The sequence below is a fragment of the Stigmatopora nigra genome, chromosome 22, assembly GCF_051989575.1.
Source record: "Stigmatopora nigra isolate UIUO_SnigA chromosome 22, RoL_Snig_1.1, whole genome shotgun sequence".
In the NCBI taxonomy this organism is placed as follows: domain Eukaryota; kingdom Metazoa; phylum Chordata; class Actinopteri; order Syngnathiformes; family Syngnathidae; genus Stigmatopora; species Stigmatopora nigra.
This window is the reverse complement of record NC_135529.1, coordinates 3,124,828-3,144,912: the sequence shown is the minus strand read 5'-3', so window position 1 is coordinate 3,144,912 and position 20,085 is coordinate 3,124,828. Positions and strand designations below refer to the sequence as shown.

The following is a 20,085-nucleotide window of genomic DNA, read 5'->3' as shown; positions in this document are numbered from 1 at the left end:
GACTTTCGCGTTGTAACTCACAACGAACAATCACTTGGGTGCAGCAATAATGGTAATCTTCATTAATCATCTTTTTTCTTGATATCAACATTTATATTAACCAATAACGCATCAATAAATGAATAATTCCTGCACCAATGAGGAATGAAATGTCAGATAATTGCACCATTATCTTTGCTATGATTTTACAAGCACAGAAAAATACTGTCCTGTAGATTTTGAAGCACATACTGAAGTAGTGTCTATGTAGACATATCACTTATACTATAATTCACAACTTTCTGTCACTGTCATTTACATTAGCTTGCTTTGTAAACTATGTATCACACATTTTCCAAAATTGGTGGGCGGGTGCATCTTGGCAGTGGAAACAATTATTATTATTTTGAGGTAATGGTCAAATGGTCTTGAAATTAGTTTTAAAAAAATAAAAAAAACACCATCTCCTAACCACCAGATGCCACCATTGCTACGGGGTCCTCGTTAAATGAAACAAACTGGTCCCCCATAGACTGAAAGAACAACTGTATACATTTTGGATCAGCTTATTGGAAAGAAAAAAGAGAAACGCCCCAAAATTAATAAAATTCATTTAAATATGATTGTGCCCTGCTATTGGCTGGCCTCTGGCCGGGAGACAGCTGGGATTTGCTCCAGCACCCCCTGCGATCCCAATGAGGATAAAGCGGTTCAGAAAAATAAGATGAGATGAGAAAAATATGATGGAGGAAGGAATTCCAGCAGATTATCTGTGTGGCAATTTCCACATTGGTTGTGCAAATCCATCTCAAAAATGCAGAATGATGAAAAAGATCCATTAGTGGATTTGAGGGAAGAATAAAGAGAACAGGTTTACATGCATAATAACTCATAGTGTGACATCACAATTGTCCAATTTCAACACAAGTTACAATTATGTATGTATATACTTACCAAGCAATAAGCACAGTTAATGCTTGCATGATTTAACTGTGACTTATTTAGTGAACTGTAATTTTGTCGAGGTACTTTCACCATAGTTCGATGGCATTAATGAAAACTGATGACTCGTGATAGCAAGGAGAAAAAACTGTATATTATCATTTAGACTAAAACATGTTCTTTTCCAAATAAATATTATTTCTTCTTTCATTGTACTGCATTTTTTTAAATCTCGGAGCTGAATGTCGAAAGTGCGGTGTTGAATCTTCAGATTTGTAAACAATGGTCATTAAAGCAAGTCGATCCACGAGAGAAGAGTATACTATCAAGTTAAAACCTAAATGGGTAACATGTCCTATATACACGATTGTTTTCATAATTCATAATCATAGTAAAATGTTTGGTGAAGAGGAACTAAACGGGAATGCTAGCGATCTAGCATAATGGAGTCTACTGCAGATGAAAAAGGTTAGTGCGTTGTGCCTTGATGTGATCATTTCTCATTCTTCTTGTCGATTGCTTTCTTTAATGTCTGAACTGATGTATAACGTGCCTCCATATTCACATTCTGCATAATGTGGCTTAGTTTACTGCTCCAGCTGCAAATTTGTTTCATATAAAAACTTGACATATTGCAATCCAGGTTCATATATAAGGGGAAACCCCCAATGAATAGACTTAATGACACAATTATTATATACTATTTTAGAATTCCTCATACTTTAAAAATATTATGAAAGTTACAAGCTTGGCACGGCCATCCAAGGGACGTTAAAAATTATAGTAATACAATCATTTAAAAAATGAATTTTTCTTTGGTGAATTAACCATTGATTAAAATCCAGGGCTATTTTGTGTTCTAAAATATTTTTCATTCACCTACACAGCTTTGGCCTCCTGTGAACACTTGGCTCCCGAAAATGTTGTTGATGACACTTGCCACAGACAGACCACCACACCTCATGATGAGAATGAGGACAGTGATGAGCAAAATACAAAAGAGGAAGATGCTGCATCAAACCTCACAAGATCAAGTTTAAATCCTTTAAAGCGTGAAAAACCTTTGTTTACTAGTGGCACTGAACTAACTCCAGATGGTTCATGTGTTCCATTAAAGCTGTGTGATGGAAGTGAAGACAGTGTACCTTATACCATCAACAGATACCTGAGGGATTACCAGCGAGAAGGCATCAGGTTCATTTACAATAACTATAGCCGTTCGAGAGGATGTATCCTTGGGGATGATATGGGCCTTGGGAAGACAGTGCAGGTAAACATTAGAGTAGCTTGGAAAAATTGTTAAAAATGTGGAATTAAAAAGGCACAAGATTTTTGTTTATTAGCCTGCAAAGCGGCAATGATTGCAAGGCACTTTTCTTCATTCAGTTGCTTAACTGCAACTTAACTTGCGTGACAGCATGATTAAACAGTCCATTTCAACTCGTGAACCCCATTCTTCAAGGTTTTGTTTGGATTTCACTGCAGGTCCTTGGTTTCCTTGCGGCAGCATTACACAAAAAAGGAACTTGGGAGGACATTGAAAGAAACAAGCCTCACTTTCTTCAGAGTCAGACCTCATCCAAGCATAGCAGGCCAAATCGAGTGGGTGCAACAATCAGAGCATAAAAAGCCTGACATTATTTTTCAGATGACATTCATCCAGATGAATACTGCATTAAGTACAACAATAATGTCTGCAAATATCATCAGCCCGAGTGTTTTTGCGATCTGTCGTAGCTTTTCCTGATTGTAGCTCCGCTGTCAGTGCTGTATAACTGGAAAGATGAACTGGACACCTGGGGCTACTTCCAATACGCGGTGGTCCACGGGTTGAGGAAACAGGAGGAGCTGGCTCGCGTCAAGAAGGGCCGCGTGGAGATCACACTCACCACCTACGAGACTCTTCGCCTCTTTTTGACTCAATTTAATAAGTAAGAGACATGAAAACACAAGCAACACACAAATGTCATACATTTTTTGCGTAATTGTAAATACTCATTCATTTTTCATACCACTTATCTCACAAGATTCACAGGGGCTGCTGGAGCCCATTCCAGCCAACCAGGTGGGGAACACCACAGCGTAGTGGGCAGTCTATCGGCACAAAGAGATAGATAATCATTCACACTCACCTCACTTACCTAGTGTTAAACCAGCCTACCTTGCATGTTTTTGGAATGTTGGGGGAAACCGGTATACCGGGAGAAAACCCATGCATAGTATTAAAGTTGATCTCATTTTATCGCTAGTGGTAGATTCCATTACTATCTGCTTTCATCACATGACCTTTTCCTATCCTGCAGCATCAATTGGTCTGCTGTGTTTGTTGACGAAGCTCACAAAATAAAGAACCCAAATTCTCAAATCACTCAAGCCATGAAGGGTCTCAAGTGTCAGGTCAGATTTAGTCCTTACTTTTATATGGCACCCTGTTTATGAACCAGTAATTTTAAATTTGTTACAGGGGAATATATATGTATTAATTTTGACTTTTTTTCTAGATTCGATTTGGCCTAACTGGCACCATCCTTCAGAACAACCTTGAGGAGCTGTGGTGTGTTATGGACTGGTACGTTTTTTCTTCAATGTTATTTGAATATAAAACAGTCATCTAATTCTGAATTTGTCAAGGCTCAATTGAGTGAGAATCAAGAGATTTCATCTGGTGTATGTTTTGATTTTTTTTTTCTAGGATGTTTAACCTTTTTTTTCGTTCTGTTCTTCCACACAGGGCTGTCCCTGGCTGTCTTGGCAGCTTAGGGCATTTCAAGAATAAAGTGTCAGATCCAATTGAGCGAGGCCAGAGACACAGTGCAACCAAGAGAGATTTAGCGACTGCGAGGAAGACTGTCAGAGACCTAGTGAAGAGTATTTCCTACTACTTTCTTCGAAGGACCAAAACCTTAATCAAGGATCAACTTCCCAAGAAGGTTGACAGGGTAGGTAACAATTGACTTAATGCATTGGATCCAGTGGTGCTGTAATGCTATGCTATGTTTTGTCCTCAATCTAGGTAGTGTACTGCTCTCTGACTGACTTTCAGCAGATGGTCTATCAAACTGTACTGGACACTGAAGACGTGCAATTGATTCTGAGATCTTCAGAGAATTGTGATTGCCAAAGTGGAAATACTCGAAGAAAATGCTGCTATAAAGTAAGTTTCTCTTTGAGATGTTCCTTTACAGGCTGTATAAGATGGTTGTGCACAATCCATGTTATCATCCATGTATTTATGAGTGTGATTTTGTGGAATATCAGTAACTTGTGAAAAAATAAGTCAGCAGTGATTTTCCATTGACTTTGACACAATAGCAGGGATGTTGCATCTGTGGCAATTGTGGAGTTTTCTGCATGATAGTACCTTTGTGTGATAGTGTGTCAACTTTCAACTAATTATGTTATAGGCAGAGAAACTGGGTAGCAGCATTGTATTGTTAGACATGAAACAGACGGGCACAAATGCAGACCTACTTGCTAACAGATTCTGAAAATTTGAGGTGACAAAAGATATTTTTTGTTCTTTAATTTCAGGCATAATGGCTCGGCACTCCAATTCCCAACTACTAGTATTCATGGAATTAAAGAGTCATCTCCACAACATCTCACTTTTAATATGTTCCTCTCTTTCAGACAAACTCAGAAGGCATACCTGCAAAGGCACTCTACTTTACTTACCTGACTGTACTGAGGAAGGTTGCCAGTCATGTTGCACTCCTTCAGTCTGCCACTGGCACCAGTAAGAAACAGGTACACAATACATTTTAAAGTCAATGTTACTTATAGAGCACTTTAGGAACAACTGCAGCTCCTAAAAATTCCCCGTACAATAGGCAAACTTCCATTAACTTTATTCCTTTTATGACTTGGCTCATTTATGCTTCCAGGAACAGTGTGCAAGCGCTATTTGTAAAAAAGTGTTCCAGAAGTTTCCCAACTTTGTCCAGAGGTGCACAGATGAAGCATTTGAGGCCCTTTCCGACCCATTATACAGCGGTAAAATGAAGGTGAGGCACAGGGCTTTGGCTCAGTAAACTCTTCTTGGCAGACTATGTATATATACAGTGTTACAAAAAACCCATTTCCCTGCATAATCATTTATGAAGTTATGAGATACATGTGTATTGCGCTATCGCGATGCTAGGAATCGGAAATCCAAGGTTTCACATTGCTTTTCACATGGCTTTCATCCCAAAGATTGTCAACTCTATTATACATATATGAACAGGTAATAAATTAGTTTATTTTTTCCTCACAGGTTTTGCAGAAACTAATCAGATTCTATCTGCAAAAGAAAGACAAAGTGCTTCTTTTTTCACTGTCAACAAAGGTAAGGTGTACAAGAGTGACAAGTAGGGACATTGGAAATACGTATCATGATTTGTGATCTTTATGGGGTATTTCTGAGGGGTTGTAGTGATGAGTAAAATGTATCTGGCCCTGGACTTGTCTGCAATCAATTACATTAGATGAGCATGTATTACAGTGAAAATTCACAGATGCTTTGCGATTCAGTTATTTCGATTTGGTCCTTGGCAGATCTTGGACATTCTGGAGAGGTACTTCATGGCTGAGGGCCATGACTATAGTAGGTTGGATGGGACCACCAAAGCTAAAGAACGAGTGCACATTGTGAAGCAGTTCAACACCTCTGATCATATCAACCTGTGCTTGGTGTCCACCATGTCAGTCTACACACAGTACACACTCTGAAATAATGCATATGATTGTATTTCTATTTATAATTAAACCGGTTGACTATATTTGAGTTTAAGTGGCTGCAACTGCCCTGATATGAATTATCAATGATAATTACAAAATATTTATTCTTTCCAGGGCAGGTGGTTTAGGCCTTAATTTTGTAGGGGCCAATGTTGTGATATTATTCGACCCAACTTGGAATCCAGCCAATGACCTCCAGGCTATTGACAGGTTGGTCTTTAAAAAAAAAATGTAATTCCACATTTTCTTTTTCATCGCAGTGTGTTACAAATGTAATATGCGTTCCATGGTAATGTGTATGTGCATCTCTTTAGAGCATATCGCATTGGCCAGTGCAGGGACGTGACTGTTTTCAGACTAATTTCATTGGGGACCGTGGAGGAAATTACCTACCTAAGACAAGTCTACAAACAGGTACTGTTTGCCTGGTTATTTCCAGTTGCAACTCTAGTTTGTTTTTAGAATTTTGGGGTTGGACCCGATCAGAACGTCTAAATTTCTATCATTGAATAATTACTGACAGGCGATCCTTTATTTGTATTCAGCAATTGCAGAGCTCAGTTGTTGGCATGGAGAGTGCAAGGCGGTACTTTGATGCCGTGCAGGGTACCCACAAGGGGGAACTATTTGGGATCAATAACCTCTTCAGGCTGCAGACTCAAGGCACATGCCTTACCCGCAAAATACTTGAGGTAAGATTTTGTCAAAAAATGAATGAAGGAATAATAGCATAGGTATTTTCTAAACCTAAGAAATAATAATTTCTTGTGTAAATATGAAACTCTTTATCTTATCTATGAAATATACTAGTCAAAACTAAAAATCATTTAGTATTTATCAAAATTTTCACAGTTCCCCTCCAATATTATATTGAAAATTATTTGATTTCAAATATGCACAGCTTAGTCATATTGTAGATATATACACAATGTATGATATTAAACCTAAGTACATGAGACTTTTTTGACTTGCAAATGTACAAACTTTTTACTTGACGGTGATTTGTTACCCAAGCCAAATATTAATAAGTGGGTGTGTCTCTTCATTCTAGCGTGAAGGACAAGTGGAGGCAGGCGTCATGACAACCAGCGCACACACAAACATGGAGGCAATGGAAAAGGAGGGCAAGATGCACCTCGTTAGCGTGAGTCCCTCTGCTTTTCTCAGGGACCCAAAGCACGGAGCACAGATTTTCCCTTGTCCCTTGTTCACACATCCCTCCCAAGTGGCCGGCACAAACCTCACTTTCCCATGCTAAAAACGGGTATACCTCATACTAGAGCTTTTCTGTGTGTCAGTCAACCAGCTGACAAAACAGCATTTGCTTCTTTTAAGAAATAATATAATTTTATATCTGCAACTATTTCAACTGTTTATATAAAGGAAGGGCAACATTGTAAATCTGTCTTTCTGACTGATTAGATTGTAAAAAAAGTATTTGTAATATTTTACATAACTTCAGTGGGTAGCAATTGATTACTAACTGGTAAATATATATTGAGGGGAATTGATTCAAATATACCTACTTCTACATCAATGCAGTTTATGTCTTAACAAAAATAAGAAAACAATCTTTGTACAGTTTGGTGTGTGTAGCACATAGCCCGAAAAATAGAGTATTTTACAATTCTTGCTTATTGCATCTTAAAACCTGAGGTTATCATTTTGACCTTCATGCATTCTTGATGTAAAAACCCTGAACAATTTTATCCAGCTGGCCTGCTTTCAATTTGTGTATTGTGACTTATCTCCTATCATCTTTATAGTTGGTGCTGCCCTTGACATATTTTTGATTGATAGCAATGAACCATGCATATGCTCAAGCTTATAGCCTTTGCGGTTCCATATGTATGCATGTAAACTCTTTCGATATGGACAGTTCTGTCCAGTGAGTACTAAAAATTGGATCTCGCTTGGTGGTCCAAATGAATTCCAAATGTTTATAGCTTCTGGACATGTCGGTTCCTCGTGTTACATCATAATAGGAGCCTGTGTCACTTTGTGGTTTATTATGATTTGCTATTACCAACATCTGTTTTGTATCCACCAGGAATGTTCTCATAGGCTGTTTTTTTTCATAGTTTATGACCTTTTCCAATGCCAACGTACTCTTATGTTGTTGTTTCTGTGATTACAGGAAGCTGCAGATGCATCCGAGGAGAGCATGGGTGCATCCAAGATCCCAGAAGAGCTGCTGGACTTCAGTAGCGGGAGCGATGATGATGTGGAGGAGGAACATGGTAGTCTCAGTAGAATAGCTGGCACTAAGAGAATAGATTCATCCGCTGGGCCTGATTCGAACAACCTGCTGCAGCATCTTTTCGCCACACTGCTCCAAAGGCTTAAAACTATGCCGGAGTCTGGTGAAGACAACACTAGTTCAGGGAGTGATGATGGGTGTGCGAAAAGAGAATCCCACATTGGGAAAAATGATTACCCTAAACAAGGAAGAGGAATCCCAATCAATGGAAATGCAAATCTGGGACAGAACTTGTGTAGGACCAATTTAGAGGAAAGCGATGAGGACAGTGCTAAAAGTTCTAAATATCAGCAGCTTTCCAAAGCCCACCGATTTGACAATTTTTCCGATGAGTCGGACGATTTGGACATTAACATACCAGCACAGTCTAAGGGCGATATCTTGTATTCCAACAATAGACAAGGACAGAAAGCTCAAGTAAAAAACAAATGTAATAGAAAAAGAAGCACAACCAAAGGGGCAATTTTCTCAGAGAAGATTGAGTCTTTCACAACTTCAGAGGAGGATAATACCACAATCTTTGATAAAGCCAAATTAAGGCACCCAAAAGATGCTCACGTTTCTGGAACAAGTCCTCGTGAATGTAAAGTTGCTACATTCACAAGTGTGAAAAACAAAACAATTCCAGCATCTAGAGGAACTATTGATGCTGTCTTAGGTAAGACTGTTCCATAAAAAGAGTATGAGTGGCATTTGCTTTGAATTAACCATGTTCCTAATCAAAGGTGGGCTCCAGGAGGTTGCGTTCACCCACTCCAACCAGCGGGTGATAGGAGGGAGCAAAGCCGAGGAGCTGATTAGTAGAGCTGCAGCAAAAGACGTGTTTGAGCACAAGATGTACTCTCAGCTCCCTGCAAATGAACTGCTCACACCTTGCAAGGTACACAGCACACTTAAAACCACTGAAGAGTGAATACGCCAATACAGTCTTTGTAGTGTATTCAATTAAATAGAGGTTGAACATATTTGTTTTAATTGTGTTCTGTTTTTATTTATGTTTAGCATAGCTTCGCAACTTAATTGGAATTGTGGTTGTATATCAATATGATTTTCCCTGGAACTTGCAGTTGATTCTATAATTTCTGTACAGGCCTTGCCAGAAAGACCACTACACTGCCACTCCAGCAACACTCCTAAGATCCAAGAGCTTCCTAAAAATCACACAGTCACCTTCAAGAAGAGCATCGTGGAACACACCAGATATAACACCTTCATTTTGGGGGAGACACCTCTGGCCTTGCGCAGGTAGGAAAGGATTTGTCTGGAGAAAAGTTAGGAGGTGGGAATAAGTGTGTACCCTTGCAGGCAAGCATTATAAAGTGTAGATTTTTCTGTGAGGGAAAATTCCTGGTAGTGTCGGGAAATCAGCCAAAACTCACCGCAGATTGAATGTCTAGCGCCCCCATCTGGGCCCCAAGAAATGGCGTGTTAACACAAGACCACCCCTGAGTTCATCCCACTACCCATTTCCCATCATCCTGCCAAACATTACACAGTTGTGTTCAGACCTGACGGTTGCCTCCAGGGAATTGACGACGGATATGCACCAACTTCCTACGAAACACTTAATGTAGACATCTCTCCAAAATACACTCATAAACATGCATCTCCTCCCCCTCACACACCTATACAAGCACCTTCTTTGGCTGGCATCTCATTCCCCAGGTGGAAGAAGCCATCTCTGCCCAGAGGCACGCGAGGGTTTGAAAAACAGACAACACACCATGTTGATTCCTCATTCCGTTAAATTATTCAACTCCAAATAGGGGTTTACTGCCATCACGTTTTTTTATTTATTGTTTTTCCAGTAAAAGCCACAATTTCCATTAAATAAGACCGTCTGTTACTGTCACGCTTTGACGTGTTTCTTGTCCTGAATCTGGATAGACCACACTTTTAATAACAAGTGCCTTGGATTGCTGGAGGAGAGAAACGTGAATATGTCTGACTCTATACAGAAGTATTCATTTTGGGTCGGTCTTGATGTGCCCACAAAATATCTGATTAATAGCATTGGACTTGTGGCTTTTTAAATAAAACGATGAATGTAGCATATGTTGTGTGTTCAGAATATAGTGGAAATTATATGCAACGTAATGCTGCTCAGTCGGCGCCAATCTACAGCTGGGCCAATAAATACTGGGGAATTTAAAAATGTGCAAGTTCACCGATTTAAGAAGAGGACAGGTTTGTAATTTTCATCATTGGTAGACAGCGCGAGAGACAGAATGTACAAAAATAATCATGGAAATTGTTTTATTATTTTGTATGTATTATATATATATATATATATATATATATATATATATATATATATATATATATATATATATATATATATATGTATTAATATTTTATTTTTTGTATATTTATCTGTAGACACCAGTTGCAGGAGATGGCGTCCAAATTGAATTTCCCCTCAGCCCACCAGTTTGCCACCGACGTTCTGAGAAGCGACTACAGTCAGAGACTCGCGTGGCTGCGGGGCTATTATGCCTCGCTGGGCTCCCCTGAACTCGGAAGCTTCGTCACCAGCAAATTCCCACCAGCCGACGGGGATCAGACCCAATCTCCCAAAAGCAATGAAACCACAAGGCGCAAATCTAATCAGAAGTGTCCAGAACCCAAGAAGAAGAAACGGAAATCGCAGAGGAAATTGCCAAATGATATCGTAAGTTTGGAGCCTGAGGAGCGGAAGGAGGAGGTCAGCCATGCGAGAAGTCATAGGAGTACAAAGAAGACTAGTGTCGATGGCCTCGGTGGGTGTCAGACCAGCAGCAGTAGTTGTTCGGACCCCCAGAAGATGGACGATACGCCCTTCAGCATGACGCAAACGTCAGCCACAAATGTTCAGCATCATTCCCAGGAGGTTCCCTCGCAAGAACAGTCCTGTCTTCTCACAGAACTTTTAGGGGACACGTCCATTCTTGATGACTTGTTAAAACCCAAATCCAAGCATTCCCCCGTAAAGACATCGACCTCAGAACTGGCTTCCCCACCTCCATCTAGAACCAACATTACCTCAGGTGGCATGGACCATCATCTGCCACAACGGTCAGCATCAAGAGTAGGTCGCAAAGACTTCTGGGACATTTTGAATGAGGACAATGAAGAACGCATTAACAAGCTTACGGATTTGGACGAGGTGCGGAGGCTGTGTATCGACACCAATTTGGCAGCTCGAGCTCCTTTTGTGGAGAAGGACAGCACAAATCTCTGGAAGACCAACGACAAGTTTCTGTGGAAGAAATAACAAGGCAACAAAATAACATTCAATGCATCTCAGAAGTAGGTCAGTCCATTGTTTTTATATTAGAACACCCATCATGTATTTGTATTTTAAACGTAAGATGTGTTTAAATGTTTATCTCTAATTCTATTGTGTTGATAATAAAAGGCAAAGCCTTTCTGGTGCAGAGAGCTCTGTTTCTGATAAAAATGCAATCTCTTTGCCATATGCTTTTATACATATATTCCATGAAGTATATATAGTGTATCACTATTTGGTCACTTTTTTTTAGAATTATTTTATGTCTTCATATTTGTTACCAGTAAAACTAGGAACTGAGGTCTATGTGCGTGTGAAGATGCAGCCTCAATTGAATGCATTGAACGGCCTTTATCACTACTCAGCAGAATCACCCGCATCCTCCACAGGTGCAACATCATTCCTATTTTGACAAGTCAAAAAGAAAGCGTGCACTGTTTCTTTTTTGTTGTTGTTATTTTGGAGTCTGATTTTTTTCACTCTGTGTCTGCAACACTTGCCTATCATGGCTTCAATGTCGTTTGATTCAAGTGTATTTAGTTCCCACTCTCAAAGCTGTTTGACGTCGCCAAGCCTCACCATCCAGATTAGTAGTGGAGCTAACTTCTAATTTGTTTGCCTGTCATGATAAAAAGCTGATAGCTATCAGTAAACGAGCGGATGTGCGTGCCTCAGCAGGATGCGGCCGCCTGGAATATCTTTGCGTGCTGGGTGGTACGACCGGGGCTGTGTTCACTGTCACACCTGTTTACATGACAGCCAGAGGAAAAGAAAAGGCCGCTTTCATGCTTGACAACCCGTCCAGCTCACAGCCCCTCCTTTTTTCCATTCATGATTCCTTTCTTTGGTTTGTTTTGTTTTAAATTCCAATCTTTTGTTTGGCAGCCAGTTCAAGTGTGATAGCAGGGATTTGGACGTTGGAAAAGCTCACACACAGACTGACATTAGTTGGGAGCACATGAAGGTCAGTTGGCCCAGAAAATCCATTTTCTTGACAGATAATTGCGGTTGCATAGAGTGCAAGGGGTATGCACATAACATTTGGGCTTCACGTTTCAAATCTCTGCTCCTGTGTGGACTTTTAATTTAGCCCCTTTCCCAAGATTTCTTCACATTCCAAAAACATGCATGTTCATTTGAACATGCACTTAACTAAAGAGACTGCAAAGGCCTATGTGATGCATGGATGTTCACCCAACATAATATATTTTTTAATATTTGTGGCAAAAACTATTCACAGTTGAAATGGATTGGATCTCTAAATATGAACTATGAAAGATCCAAAAAATTGTGCATGTGCTTTGACTACACTACAAAATTTTAGACCTTCGTTTGCTAAGTAAAGTTGCTAGGTGAAGTCACCAAGCCAAACTCTTGAGTGATATGGGAAATTGTCTCTAGTTCGTGTTAACTGTGTTTCAATTGTATTCATTGCAGCTGTGAGGCTTCATTTCTTTCACCCAAGTTCCTCCATTAGTGTGTATGTGACATGGGAAAGGTGAGACGTCTGTTTACATTTCCTGCCAAAATAAGACGAGTGTCGGTGAGTGTGTTACAAAGTGAACATGGCCTTGCAGGGTTTATTTGCACAAGCCAAGACACTGACACATTGTTTGATTTGATTTGTTAAAATAAAAATGCTGTTGGCCTTCATTGACCCGTGGGGGCCCCTGACACACCCAATCCATCTGTTTGGCTCAGGTTTCCACTTGCCGTTACCACAATAATGCTACATACATACAAAAGTGTTGTCATATTAAGTACATAATCTACATTATTAAGCCATGTAGGGCACAAGACTATTTTTGGTAAAGGCCACCGATTCAGGGTGTCCCACGCCTCTGGCCCAGAATCAGCTGGGATAGGCCCTAAAATCTACTCCCCCCCCCCCCCCCCCCCTTCCCCCCCCCCCCCCCGACCCTAATGAGGATGAAGCGGTTCAGAGAATGAGATGAATAAAAAAAAAACTTTGATCATAGAACACACTTAAAAGCCTTTATTTTCCAGAAAATCCAAGTGTGCTATAAATGCCAACTGTACATGAAAACAAAATTAGAAAACATCATTTTTAAGGAATATTCACCAGTGTAACATAAGCACGAGGGGACCAATTAGGTTAATATTAGATTGTCCAACATTATTGCGGCAATTACAATGACTTCAATCTTTTAACTATTGGTTTAACCGTTGAATATGGCCGTAGACCTCGTCTCCTGGGTGGGCTACTGCTGCTGTGTGCTTTTGTTGGACCATTTTTGGACCGTTGTGTTTAGTGAGACAACAAGCAAGGAAGGCGCTTTCAGTGAGGGTGACGTATCGCACAGGCAGCATCCTCAAAGACTCTCACCTCGCCTTTTGCATTCTAACATTTTCTGCTTTCTTGTCTTGCCTCCAACACTCTCAAAATGTACATGCACTCCTGTCCTGACCACCCACACATTTTGTGATTAAAAACAACTTTTCGAGACTTAATCTGTCATGGCTATTCTTAACAATTTTGTGCTCATTTGTGTTCCTTTCTAACACATGGTTAACCCGTCGGCCACGCAGTGAGGGTTCAAATCCAGGTCGGCCCATTAAATACTTACTATATACAGTGGTTACCTTTCACTACTGCCTCACGGATCTGTTTTTTGACACTGAACAATTCAAGTAGTAATAAAGATTTGATAGAATGAATTGAATCACGTTTCACAGTTGACAATTCCAGATAAATAAAGAGGGTGTGTCAAGAAAGGCATCCTGTGTAAAAAAAACTCAACTGTCAACAAGTGCTTACTGTGGCGACCTCCTGTGGGGTAAACTAAAACTAACCTACATCCTTCACTAAACAGGTTTGAATTTTGGACCTTGTATTGTTGTTGTTTATAATGTTGTCATTGCAGGCATGTCCCTTTAGGTGTCTCTTATTACAGAGATGCAACTCTTCCTTTCTGCTTGTTTTCTTTGCACGTAGTGCTGCAGGCCTTGAAATATAGCCTCGGTGTGGAGAATCTTGAGTGGGATGGAATGTAGTAACCAGCCCTGTGTGAAAACATTCACAATTTTCATGTATGGTGCACCCAGAAAATATTTATGGCACTTTACTTATTTTCCACATTTTGCTAAGAGTAATCTCCCCTACCAGGAACATGTGACAGATGCTGCCGTACGTTTTGTCCCCAGCTCGGATATACTGCAGCGAACTCTTCACAAAGTCTTGTGGGGAAAGCATGAATGCATTTGTTTGCTGGTAGCCCGCCATGCGAGTGGACACTCCAAAAGGTGCCACTGCCTGAGGAAGTAAAGGTAATACAAAACCTGATGTAAAAGTGTAGCATCATTATGCATTCTGTGTAATTTATGGTTGTGTAGAAGATCCTATTAAGCTATTGCGAGATATGACATAATTTTTTTGGAAATTCCCCCAAAATAATGGATTTTTTTTCAAGGCACCTGTATAATAACACCTGTATCTTTGTATTCTGCGTGTAGACCTTGAGAAAACCTCTCCACAAAGATCTGGAAAGGTGATACACAGTTGGAGTGAATGAAGATGTGAGAGTCCAACGATGGGATGAAGAGCTCATACTCACTTTAGATGCAGTGTAGAGTGAGTACATTGGGAATGGAATAGAGGCAACTCCGGATGCAATATTTACTATCACTCCTTTTCTCCTGAATACCACAAACATAAACTCAAAAACACTGTCTTATATAGGCTATTAATGACCAAAATATTGACAGCCCCACTCCGCTCAGCAGGCGTATGTAACAGTCCCCGTGCTTTACTAAATAATATTAAAGCCCAAACAAAAGTAACAAACGTAAACCATACTTTATATCTCCTCTAAGAATGTTAACCTGTTTGTCATTTTAAATATTTTAGTCAACTGGTTGAAAAAAGTTGAAAATAGCTACAGGATTGAGCGTCTATAATTGGTATTCTGTAATCACAGGGGAGAATTGGAGTAGAACCCAGCAACATTTATCCGTGTTATCAACTATTGTTATCAACTTTTTCTTCTTAAAACAAAAGGAGTAATTGCTTTGGAATAAAAATTGTGTTACATCAAATGAAGGGAACCTGTTTTCCATGCCTGGGAGGATTATTTTGCACATCTGTTGCAAAAAAAACAACATAAAAATGTATCACTTTTGGGAAGTTCAACTTTAAAGGTTACACTGTAAAATCAGGATCGTACCTTTACCATGGTTTTCACGTTGCAATTGACCAGACTCGTGATTGTCTGAAAAGCAAGATATTAAGAGTCTCAAATTTGCAATGAAACAATGCGGCCTTAAAACACCTGACACACCTCCACCTGACAAACATGAAGCATGGAATAACAGCAAAATATAAATACATATAAATGTAAATATGTGGCCCACCACTAACCTGGTCTAGATTGTCTTCTTCAAGGAATTTGCGAGGGACAGTATTGGGCACCATACCTACGTTATTAACTGGCAAACAACAATCCACATTTGATTGAATGATTGTGATTTCACTCCAACATACAGAATTTTTATCCTGTCAGAGCACAAATCGTATAATATACGGTGAAAGTAGTACCTAAAACGCCAATGTCCAGGTACTTGAGTTCCTCCTCAATCTCCGTGAAGATGTCTTCCTTTGTGAAGTCTGCCACAACCACTTTTACCATCCGATGTGTACTTTCGCCTTTATATTAAAACAGCAATTGTTACACAAGGTACAATGGTAGATTTAAAAATTGAGGGGGGGAGGGGGGGGTTGTAATTCTTACTTATTTCCTTGGCCACCTTTTCCAGATTAATTTTGGTTCTGCTCATGATAACCACATTCATCCCATGTTCAGCGAGCTAATAATGGTACAAAATAGGCATTATGGACACAAAGTATCATGTAATGAAATACAGTATTACAAATACAGTGTTTATTGCAATACTGGTTGTTTGTTATCCGAACACACAATTCAAGTATAATTACTTACTGCAAAGGCATACTGTCTTCCAATGCCATCTGAAGCACCAGTGACCACTGAAACAGCAACAAATTGTCAAAGTGAAGGTTTGTGTTTACTGATTCATCATGTTTGGGTAACAATGTGTACTTTCAACATGTTCCCCTGATAAAGAACTCGCTGAGAACAAACAGGAACAACTCACATACAACTGTTTACTCCTCATATGATCATCCCTTTCAGGACTAAGTGGAATGTGGACCAATAGAAACTGCATATATAGATTGAAATATAGACTGTCACTGGAATGAAGCTTTGTTGAAGCAGTGGAGTCATAATTTAATAAAAAAAACACGGCAGACCTGCAAGGTGCTCAACAGTATTTCACCATCTTTCAAATGACCACAACACAAAAAGGAGCAGTAAGAAAACAGTCAGCTGGGATTCAAAGTGCCAAGTGTTTCCTTAATGGATGCCCTACACTGAGAATTTATCCACTGGTGCCCAATGTGCCAGCCCATGTTAAATCAATGTCAGTCACCTCACAGGTAGACAGATTGAGTCATCAAGTGACACGAGGGAAAATGGTATGAAATGCCTCTGGACTGACTGACAGTCGCACCTTATATGAATTCTCCTGTTTGAAAAATATTTATTAGATTTTTTTTTTAAATTATCCGCTTTCAGTGATTATAAAAAGCAAGTTCATGATGACCCACGCCTGGTGGGACTAGTTTGTTTTCCTGTAATGAGTAATTTTTAATTCAGCAAGGTTATCATGACATGCAGTGTTACGGGACAGCATACCCTCGATGTGAAAATAATCCAAAGCTATTCATTCATCATTGGAGTCATCAGTTTGACACAAAACATAATGAAAATATGTAGATATGGCTGAGTTCCACTCAAAGATGAGTTCATGACCACATTCCTTTTTGTATTATTTTATGCCTTTTCTCTGATATCGTGGCATTCTACTCACTTTGTTTCATGACCTTGTACTTTATTATTAGCATAGGCAGCCCATCACCCAGACCCCTCTCCCAACATACACACCCACAGCATACCCAATCACACATAGTAAGCTTACCTGCCCACTCTCCCATGGAAAAAAAGAAAGATTTTGGGAGGGGAAACCACCTTTTTGGCTGAAGCATCCTAATAAAAAGGAGCAGTTTTACTCCATAGTAGACAACAACCACAGCACCAAGAGTCGTGAAACAACATTCCATGAAGTTCTCCATTCTTTCCCGGCACCTGAGGGACACTTTGTTGTCCCCACAAGTGCTGCTTCAGCTGCTGATGTGTTCTGGTCAGAATGCCAATGAGTGATCCTACTTAATAAATATAGTACACACAGAAAGCTGACACTCCCTTTTAAGGAACAACACACTCACTCTGCCCTCCCTGTCCTACAACTTCTAGGGATGTCAAGTCGTTCAGCCTGTAATAGCTTTAAGACGTGTCGCTTTAAGACAGTCAGAGAAGATCAACTTGAAAAACTGCTTGTGTCTTACATTGCTGTGTGACAGATGTAATTTTTGGTTGCTTACTGTTCATTTAGTTGATATAAAAAGTGTGCGTCCCCTGTCATAACTTTTGAACCTTTTTGACCATTCAGTTGAAGGAGTCTCAAAATATTTCATCAGTGATCAAAAGGATCTTATAAGGTTGCTGGGGTGATGGAGCACAGTAGGCAGGGTACACCCTGAAGATGCTGTGTAAACAAGCAGGTTTTTCTTTATAGACAAGAAAACCCCAGTTTAAACATTGTTTTCATATACCCTGATGGCAAATGTGTGAGTGGGTGTTGTCCACTGTCCAATGGTACTTCAGGCCTGTAGCGATATCATATTGTAGTGTGCGGTATATTGTATCATAAAATATTGCCAATATGCAAACTATTGTAGAAAATTATCAACAATCTTTTGATATAGTGACAATGTATCCTAATAAATCAGGTGGCTTTTTGAGAAACTATTCTTGCTTTTTGGGGCATCAGGATGTCTACAATTTAATCATTATTCAACATTATCACTAGAGGACGCCAAATGTACTGAGATCAAACCATATGCAGGCATTTTGAAATCTAAGTAAATAAGAGAGAGAATGAATACAAACTGTAAGTAAATTTGAGTTTTGAGAGCAAATATCTCATAATTAGTCATCTTTGGGTTTTCTGTATCATTTCACACAGCAGGAGCACGCACCAAATAGTCTATTTCTAAAAAAATACACGTGCATTTTTATTTCCTTAACAATATTCAGTGTATGGCTGCTGTAGACAAAAAAACAACAACACTTTTTTAAGACTAAACCTTCTGTTTGTGCATCATTGATATGCCCATCTCAAGCATTGCTTCGCGGGCAACGTCATCAAGGCGCGCCGGATTGCGTTGCTGGCGCCATTCGGACAAGCGTGTATTCCCCATCTCCCTTGCTTGAGTTAAACTCATCCTTGCTTGCACTTCTCCGTTATTTCTTTTGCAATCGCGCTTTAAGGTGAGTATCGGTACATTCAATTTAGCTGTGTGGTGTGTGATCATCACAGTGGAAGCTGTAATCGGCGGGTAAAACGTCCATCACTCTCCTGTCTGCTATTGAATAAATTTAGCTCTGTCGCTAGGCTTAAAGTTAGCGTTGTTATTTAGAATATCGTGTCCGATTAGTCAAAGAGCAATGTCATCCCAACGATCTGCAACAAATGAAATCCCACATATTTGCAAATAACAGTCCGATCTCTGTAAATTGTTACATTATGGGTGATCCGGTTAATCGAGGATGAAAGAAACACTTCTATGGGTTTAATTTGGGATGCATTCATCAGAAATGCCAAATCGTGCGTTTTTTCGAGATGCTGTAACGAGTGACTCGGGAGCCACGTCCCCTCACCTCTTATGTGCCTTGTGACAAGCAATGTTTACATCCCCTAAACAATAATTGCAGGATTCATGGGATGAGACACACACACTTGCTAATCTATTGTAACAAAATGTAAGACATGAGAAACATTGCAGCCACCGTGAAAATTCATTAAGAGAAAAGGAAAAGGATAGATGATTGGAAATCAGTCAATCAGTTCTTCTCTTCTTGACTTGGATCTTGACTGACATGTAATTGATGAACACGTGGCTATCGGAAATCACGTGATACTATTGTTATTATTATGTGAGTATTGTTATGATTATTGTTATTATGGTGGTTATTATGATTATTATTATTATTATTAATATGATGATGATTATTAGTAGGATTATTAATAGTATTATTATTGAAATAATTTTCAGTAGTCGACATATTGAGCAGGTTGAGAAATCAAAGCAATAACCATGTCACCTGTGATTTATGTGAATATAATCATGCACTGGAAAAACCGGGGTTTAAGGTGTTGTAGGTTATTTATTTGAGACTTCTTGTTTGCAGGCGGCCCGGTGTGGCGAGTGTTTAGCACGTCAGCCTCACAGCTCTGGGGTCCTGGGTTCAAATCCAGGTCAAGTCCACTTGTGTGGAGTTTGCATGTTCTCCTTGGGCCCACGTGGGTTTCCTCCGGGTACTCTGGCTTCCTCCAACATTCCAAAAACATGCATGGTAGGCTGATTGGACACTCTAAATTGCCCCTAGGTATGGGTGTAAGTGTGCATGGTTGTCCGTCTCCCTGTGCCCTGCGATTGGCTGGCCAGAGATTCAGGGTGTACCTTGCCTCTGGCCCACAGACAGCTGGGATTGTCTCCTGCACCCCCCCCAGCCCTAATGAGGATATCATACATCATATCATATTTAATGGTTATTGGTTGATTGGCAGCGCTCCCATTAATAGCTGATAGCCCCATTCAGAGGATTTACAATTTAATGCACTTATTTATGTGGCAAAATTAGATGCAAACGTCCATGAACACTAAATGAGATTAAAAAAAAACAGGACGTCTCTCTCATTGTCTAATACTGGTCTGTTGGTGGCAGTGTTGCTCAATATATACTTGCAAAAAACAGTT

At 39.8% G+C, this 20,085-nt stretch overlaps 3 protein-coding genes across 4 annotated transcripts in view; 2 read left to right on the top strand and 1 right to left on the bottom strand.

The window, feature by feature from the left end:
* Positions 1–1,195: 1,195 nt before the first annotated feature.
* Positions 1,196–11,344, top strand: LOC144215839 (DNA excision repair protein ERCC-6-like 2). Of its 2 annotated transcripts, XM_077745009.1 has the most exons (21): positions 1,214–1,266; positions 1,331–1,389; positions 1,809–2,191; positions 2,407–2,523; positions 2,659–2,852; positions 3,225–3,318; positions 3,423–3,490; positions 3,653–3,864; positions 3,939–4,075; positions 4,552–4,668; positions 4,806–4,925; positions 5,177–5,248; positions 5,458–5,603; positions 5,755–5,850; positions 5,955–6,054; positions 6,186–6,332; positions 6,692–6,784; positions 7,778–8,558; positions 8,626–8,780; positions 8,991–9,145; positions 10,280–11,344. In XM_077745009.1, exons 2-21 carry the CDS (start codon positions 1,365–1,367, stop codon positions 11,151–11,153), a joined length of 4,086 nt encoding a protein of 1,361 aa, XP_077601135.1. In that variant the 5' UTR covers positions 1,214–1,266; positions 1,331–1,364; the 3' UTR covers positions 11,154–11,344. The 2 variants fall into 2 exon arrangements, with proteins under 2 accessions (XP_077601136.1, XP_077601135.1); XM_077745010.1 differs by lacking the exon at positions 1,331–1,389 and having other exon boundaries at positions 1,196–1,266.
* A 1,805-nt stretch (positions 11,345–13,149) lies between these two features.
* LOC144180884 (17-beta-hydroxysteroid dehydrogenase type 3-like) lies at positions 13,150–17,468 on the bottom strand. Its single transcript, XM_077709036.1, has 11 exons — positions 17,184–17,468; positions 16,124–16,170; positions 15,917–15,992; positions 15,724–15,831; positions 15,547–15,614; positions 15,353–15,397; positions 15,235–15,269; positions 14,744–14,825; positions 14,604–14,669; positions 14,293–14,442; positions 13,150–14,192 (listed from the first exon to the last, which is right to left on the bottom strand). The coding sequence occupies exons 1-11, from the start codon at positions 17,335–17,337 to the stop codon at positions 14,064–14,066; spliced, it is 960 nt and encodes a 319-aa protein (XP_077565162.1). The 5' UTR covers positions 17,338–17,468; the 3' UTR covers positions 13,150–14,063.
* A 1,005-nt stretch (positions 17,469–18,473) lies between these two features.
* The window catches only part of LOC144215807 (importin-11-like), a 39,440-nt gene continuing 37,828 nt past the window's right edge, over positions 18,474–20,085 (top strand). The window contains exon 1 of the mRNA XM_077744963.1: positions 18,474–18,595. The gene's annotated coding sequence lies outside the window, so the exon portion shown is untranslated. The remainder of the gene's footprint in view (positions 18,596–20,085) is intronic.